This window comes from Cololabis saira, chromosome 2, assembly GCF_033807715.1.
Source record: "Cololabis saira isolate AMF1-May2022 chromosome 2, fColSai1.1, whole genome shotgun sequence".
Lineage (NCBI taxonomy): Eukaryota > Metazoa > Chordata > Actinopteri > Beloniformes > Belonidae > Cololabis > Cololabis saira.
The window spans coordinates 10,921,665-10,929,076 of NC_084588.1; the positions used below are offsets into that span (position 1 = coordinate 10,921,665).

The 7,412-nt window shown below is 40.7% G+C and overlaps 1 protein-coding gene across 2 annotated transcripts in view; it reads left to right on the top strand.

The window, feature by feature from the left end:
- Nucleotides 1-7,412, top strand: part of mapk8ip1b (mitogen-activated protein kinase 8 interacting protein 1b) — a 75,721-nt gene extending 68,309 nt beyond the window's left edge. For both annotated transcript variants that reach the window (XM_061737537.1, XM_061737546.1), the window contains exons 10-12: nucleotides 618-688; nucleotides 2,497-2,595; nucleotides 3,627-7,412. In XM_061737537.1, the coding sequence (XP_061593521.1) occupies nucleotides 618-688; nucleotides 2,497-2,595; nucleotides 3,627-3,699 (243 nt within the window). In that variant the 3' untranslated portion in view covers nucleotides 3,700-7,412. The remainder of the gene's footprint in view (nucleotides 1-617; nucleotides 689-2,496; nucleotides 2,596-3,626) is intronic.

Sequence of the window (7,412 nt, forward strand, 5' to 3'; positions counted from 1 at the left end):
TCTCAAATATGAGCTCAGATTTGGAGAAGGATCTGGGTTGGGACTGTGGGCAAGTAGAGCTCAATCATAGACTGAAAACTTGAGGTCCCGTGCTCCTGGTCTGGAGTGGAGATCTACTTTCTCCACAGTCACACCCAGATCTTGCACACTTCCACAAGAATCCCATCGAGCTGTTGAGGGTCAGTATGTCTCCCCCTTGTGGCCCTTAACAGAAACTGCAAGAAAGTACCTTGTGAGGGGGATGTTGAGGAAGAGCAACCTTCCAGTTCCTCTTCTCAGCAGTTCGTTGACAGAACTATGTTGGCATGTGAGATGCACTTCATGGAAGCTTAGTATCCAGTATGAAAATAATAATTTCTACGATAGCAAGGTATTTTAAGATTTTTTTTAATTAGCTGATGGTTACCAGTATAGTTTAAAAATTATAAATTGTGGTAAATTAAAGAAATTACTTGCAGAAATTCTCCAGATTCCAAGCTCACCTCTTTCAGGGGCCTTGTTTGTCCCCCCAAGGTCCTAAAAGCAGGACACTGGAGTCCATTTTTGACATATTTGCATAAACAATGCAACTCCAACATCCTTCGTGTTTAACGGTGCTTTCTGTGTTTTCTTGGCAGAGTAATGAGTGCAGCCACTTCTTCCAGCTAAAGAACGTGTCCTTTTGTGGCTACCATCCCAAAAATAGCAAGTAAGTGAAATGAGAAGGAAGACAGCTCCCCTTCCCTCCTGCTCCCACCTGCAGAGACATAAAGCTGCCACTGGGCGTCGCTACACATCAATGTGCCGATTCAGAACGACCTCACCAGTTACAATCCACAACTGCATGTTGTTTTCATACAGCTCTGGAAAAAAATGTAAAATTCCCTCTGCAATTGATTATAAAATCTCCTCCTGTATGAGAATAAGTAATAAGTCTTACTGACACAGGGATACACTTGAGCGTCCGGTTTATTCAGTCCTTAACATTTCACAGATGGCAGTGCATAAGAAGAAGGTCAAGCAACACACACTAATCACTTCTGACAAGGACGGCCAATCAATAACTCAAGAAGCATAGGCTGACAAGGCGAGCAACCTTCAATCACATTGGTAGGGGCTGGGGTGACATGCACGGCCAAAACCATTCACCTCAGGCTTCCACGGGCTTCTGAAGTCATGCAAACCCAGAAAATCAGCAAGAAGCAGAGAAGAGCAGGGCGATGTTTGCATCAGATCACGGGAACTGGGCCCTGGAGGACCAGAGTGAGTCCAGATCTCAGCTTCAGTGGACGTCTCATACTAAAACAGAGACCTGGAGCTGCCCGCACCCCACAGCGCTTCACTCCAGCTGTGGAATATGGAGGGGGGTCAGTAGGGCTGGGGATCGATTCAAATGTCAAGAATCGATTCGATTCCGATTCTTAAGATTCAGAATCGATTATCATGATTCGATTCGATCCTATTTGATATTGATTTGGCTTAGTGTTATTTAAAATGTTTTTGAGCTGTTGCCTGAATTATATGACTGTAAAATAACTAGTGAAATAATAATTTCACAATAATTATTGTGAAATAACTAAGAAATAAATAACTCAAACAGGCCTTTCAATATCCATTTAAAGTGCAAAAAAGAAAGAAATTGCAACAGTTCATGCAGTTAACAAATCATTTTAGCTTATTTAATTTATTCTGTCACCAGACACACATATTGCCATGAAGCACCTGGCATTTTTCAGAAGTGTCATGACAAACTGTGTGTCCGACTACTGGGATTAAAGTTCACCTGGCGAAAATTATGGAAGAAAAAATAATAAATACATTTTTTTTTTAAATTGATCTTTAGACATAAGAATCAATTTTTAGGAACTAATATGAGAATCGATTTAGAATCAGAAAATCGATTTTTTCAACACAGGCCTAGGGGTCAGCGATGGTCTGGGTTCAGATCACTTCCCTCCCTCTGCTAAGGCTCAGTTCTGTCTCAGAGGATTGGTTTCCACGCCGCACAGCCAGGTGGACGGAGGACCACTAGATCAAGACTGACATTTTCAATCCTGACAGAAACATCTGGAATGTCACGAGGAGACGGACGGATGGTCACGCATCCTCAAGCAACAACAGATGAGCTGTTTGAGTTTTTTTATATTTTTTCCTCTGAAAAAGATGGATACATTTATGCAACAGCAGCTTGAAGGCTGTGCTCGGAAACCAGGGTTATTCGTCCAAACGCTGATTTCTGACTGTTTTGGAACATTGTTGCTCTTCTGTTTGAAAATTAGCTGGGATTTTGTTTGCTAATTATTCAACATTAGCAAACGCTGCATAATTTTAGTTTTTTTGTTGTACTCTCAGTTCCTTTATCCTCTCATTAATAACAGGTTTGTTCGGTATGTAGGAGAGCAGGTCACGAAATCATAAACCTGAACTGTTAATCCTCTCACAGTTGAGCTGCCCGTGGCGTCCCAGTGATTGTTGCTCTGAATTTTCACATTTTTAAGCTTTTTTCTCTTTCCACAGGTATTTTGGTTTCATTACTAAGCATCCAGCAGACCAGAGATTTGCCTGCCACGTGTTTGTGTCCGAGAACTCGACCAAACCCCTGGCAGAGTCAGTCGGGTGAGTTGGACTTAACTAAACTGTTCTTGTTGGTGGGTGTCTCACTTCAATAAACCGATCAGCTCATTACGTTACAGCCTTATGCTGTCTTGACAACTGTGACTACGTTTACATGCAGTCAAAACTCGGGTTATTGCTAATATTCCGGTTACTGAAACATTCAGAATATTCCGTTTCCATGCGTGAGCAAACAGGGTTATCCCTGTATACATGGTAATGAATCATTTGGGATATCTGGATCAAACCAGCGACGCGCGGAGAACGTGATGACGCATTTAGTGTCATTTCCGCTTCCTCTTCCTGTATCCAAATTCAAAACAAATGCTGCTTCGCGCAACTTTTCGCTCACCTTCTTGTAAATCTCGCTATCCCGGTACTTTCTACCGTCTACAAATGCCAAAATGTTCATATCCTTCATTACATTTATGAAGTGATTAGTCTCCTCCTCACTCCAAAAGTGTGGCGTGGTCTTGCGTTTCCCCGTGTTTATAAGAACTTCCTGGACTCAAAAGACCAGGATTCCTTGTGAACAGAGCATGCGCAGAAAACAAATTCCTGTTCCGTTTGATGGGGATATTACGTTTGGCGTTTACATGACCGAATATTCTGGTTTTAAAAGGAGTAACCCAGGGGTCATATTCGGGTTTTTAAAAACCGGAATATGAGCAAATTCGGGTTATTCAAAGGGGTTAATGGTGTTAACATGGCCATGCAAATTCGGGTTATTGCTAATATTCAGGTTTTAAAAGGGTTATTGATGCATGTAAACGCAGTCACTGACATATATGTGCAACTGATGCAGAAGGAGTCATCAATAGAGCAGGATGTTCTCTCAAGGTGTGAACTATGGTCTGAGCAGCCAGACGGGTAGTAGAATGATACTGGTTATAGATGTTTGATTGTTTTATCAGTGGAGTTTGTCACTGGAGAAGTATCCATTCATATCCAGCTGCTGTTAAGGTGCACTTGTATATAAGGTCTCAAAATGACAGCGCTTTGTGTTTGTTTTCCTGTTTGTTTGTTTCTTCCAGGAAAGCCTTCCAGTTGTACTACAAAGAGTTCGTGGAGTTCTCGTGCCCTGTAGAGGACATTTACTTGGAGTAACCCTGCCTTTTAACCACAGCAATGTACAGCCCACTGTATCATAGCATAAAGTTGCATGAAGGACCTGAATTTAAAAGTAAAACTAACACACATTTCTTACAAATTATCAAGGAAATAAGGATAAGTGGACCTGTGGTGCAGGAATGGATGAAAGAATGAGCCAAAGGAAAGAAAAAAGAATTTAGATAGAAAAATATGCAAACTGGTATCAGTCATAAAGTGGTCAATGCAAAGCACAAAGCGTACAGGTCCGTCTGCAGCCGGGTCAACAGCTCGGCCATGTCACGGCACTTAGAAGAAAAAAGGAGCCTAGATTTGGGAAAATAAACAAAAGATCAGTTTATTTAAACACTTGAAATATCTGGAGTCTGAGCATGAAGGAGATGTACAGTTATTAAAATAACATCACTAAAAATGTACATTAAACGACTTAAAACTGGTGTAGGAACTGTACATTGTTTTCATTTGAGAAGACGTATTGAATACAAAGGTTAGTGCCGCTAATTCCCCCGTTATTCCCCCTTGGAGCTTGTAAAAGCACATTTGAACGGATGAACTTCACGTAGTTATTCTGGACAACATTGCTTGAGTTCAGAGCAGCATCCCCAAATCTTGACTCTTTTAGTTTTTTCAACCTTTAACCTTTTTTAACCTTCTAAAGTGGATTTGCGGATATCCTTTATATCATTGGCTGTCAGACTGATGACCTTACATGTGTCTCTAGAGACTCTGGTAAACATCTCAATAACTGCACAGTGAACAAGTGCTGCTGCAAAACAAACCCCAAACCACCAGAAATACCTTTCTCTAAATGTGGCAAAAAAAAAACCAACAAGAACACAGCACAGAACTTTAGGACCGTCTTCATTTCCACTCTTGATTTCTTTTTTTTTCTTTTTTTTTTACATTTTATAGTTTTTGGAAATGGTTTTGAAAACCTTTCCTAATTTAAAATGCATTAACAAGAGCTTCTCCAAGACATTAGCTTCTGTCTTTCCCTCTTGGCATTTTGTTAACACAAACAGATGCCTTTATAGAGGTCTGGATACCTGCTAATGATTAGTTGAAGTGCTGGTGATGAGCAGAAGCTGCCTGCGATGTTTCTGCTTACATACTGTGGAAACAGCAAAGCGGTACTTGGTATTGCCCACATGTTTTTTTTTCTTTTCATTTTAGTTTTATTTTTATAAAAGAATTCTAGAGTAACAAAAAAAAAGTTGCATGTTCATCTGAGGTTGTATTCCCACTTCCATCAGATGATTCGGTTTGTGCACAAAGAAACAAGATTAAAATGGGATATTACCTTTTTTTTTACATGATTGGCTTTTTACATGATTCCATGTATGGAATGATGTTAATAAACCCTTCATGGTGGGTTTGGCCAATTTCTACATTCAACATTAGCTGCCAGAGCTGTCATGCTCCCAGGCAATCATAAATCATAGTCGTGTTAAGGTGTGGTTACATAAACAGAGTAATTACTCAATCATAAAGCAGGTGTTTTGTGCATCACTTTCCATGCTAAAGTGCTAAGATAAACAGCCCCAAACATGTGCTCAGTAAAACCTAAATCCTTAATTCCCAGTTTGATGCCAGACCAACTGCACTTCCTTATCATGAGTTTTATCTTTGTGTAAATCATTTCCAAGGGCATCAGATAAGGGAAAGCCTTTGCCCCGGGCGGTGTGCCGGTATAGGACATGAGGTCTGACAAACAAGATCTTCTTCATATTTCACAAATGCTTGTCCGTTTTCACCTGAAGAAATATGTCATATATCTGTGCAGTGGTGACGACTAAATGACAGTGATCCTTGGTGCCGCAGGTGCGAACAAGGGAGCAAATATTAAACTCTGGTGCCCTCACGTCTCCACGAGTAGTGCCTCTTTTTCAGTAGATCATTGTAACAGCGGTCCCAACGATGTAAGGGACTGCCATAGAGAGTGTGACGAGTCTAGCGGGTTTGGATGCAACTTCAGAGTGTTTTGCTGTGATTTTCCTTTTATACCCACTGAGCTACATGTGCTGTGCTGTACCCGTGCGGTCCAATTCACGGCCAGATACCAGTGACATCGTACTAAGACGATGCATGTCTGTCACTCGGACATAAAGAGACAGTAACGCAGCGGTATTCATACCTTTGGATGATGATTCCTAGCTAAGATGTCCACCAATCAAGCATGATGTCATCACTACCAACTGGAACATTTTTGCCAGATCAACCCTTCAACGGAGGAACATTACTCTTCAGACGTTTACAAAGAACACAATAAAGCATCTGTGGCGTTCATTAGTTCTCCACCCTCCTCAGAAAGCATTTGGATTAAACCTGGAGATATATGTGGGTAGCAATCCCCAATCCAGAGGCCCCCATCCCCACAAGCTACAGGGCCCGAAGGCTCTGCTCCCACCATCCCAACACTGGACCCTCAAGGACGGGTTCTTGGTTCAGATCCTGACAGGTCAGAGCTCTCCTGGGACCACGAGGGGGATCTGCTCAATTTCAAGCTGGTGGGCACAATGGTGCGCTTGATCGGTGCAGGTTAAAGCAAAAGCATCAACGGCAACTCAGCAGGATGGAAAATACCTGACATTTCCAAGGAAAGGACTGTAATAATTATCATCTGTGTTTGATACCATCAAAACATAAACTGAGCAGAAAAATATGAACCCTCATTAACCCCATGAAGACAAATGGGTTATAGCTGATAGAAGAAGACCTGCAACCTCTCAGACTTTTCTCAGAAAATGTCTGTGACCCACCATAGCTGTAATCACAGCTCCTTTTTTTAACACAACTGTAAACTTTTGTTCATAATGGCTGTTGTGTTTGGGGGGATGACATAAAACTGTGTTACTGACTCCACCCCTCTCCTCTGCAGGACTTACAGTTTTCTAAATCAGATTTTGTTCTTTCCACTCCAGAGGTGCATGTACCCCAGAACAGGGTGATGGTGTGATTTGGAGGTGCAGAAAGGATGATGGAGCTGGATAAATCGATAAAACAGCAGCATCTTATATGATTTATCCCAGACCTGGGCAAACGTGAACAGCTCATGGAAAAGCATATTTTCAGACTCAGACTGTCTAAAACCAAGTTCACGTCTATTTTTGTTTCGGATCTTTATTTTATTGCACTTAAACTACCCAAACTAATTAAAATCTAAACTACTAAATGTTAGCTCCACATCCGATTCAACTAATCATTGAGGGTCCCCTTTATCACAAAGGCCTATGAAGCACATCCCTGGATTCCAGCATGATACAGCACAGTCGCTCAGCAGTTAAAACAAAGGTTTCCTCCCTACATCTTATACAACTTATTGGAAAATGATTATTTTATGTGATCTGAGAGAAAAGATACAATGTCTGTAAAAACAAATGTGAATTAAAGGTGATGGAAATGTCCTTTTCAGCCATCTCGCCGGTTCCCACATACAGTCCCTTTAAGAAGATTTTTTTGTAAATCTAAATCTAAAAGCTATCGTGAGACTACTTTTATATGAATTCCTTTCTCGAGAGCTGATCACACCAGACGATGGATTTCTGTCAGAACTTTACAAAGAGAGTATAGACATGCCATGTATAAAAATAATTTAATATCTGTAAATATAAATATGACATTGTAATGATTCAACATGTAGTATGTGAAATTCCTCTTTATTTTTATTTATTTTTTTTAGCTGTGCATTTTTCTTGATTTAAAAATTTTAA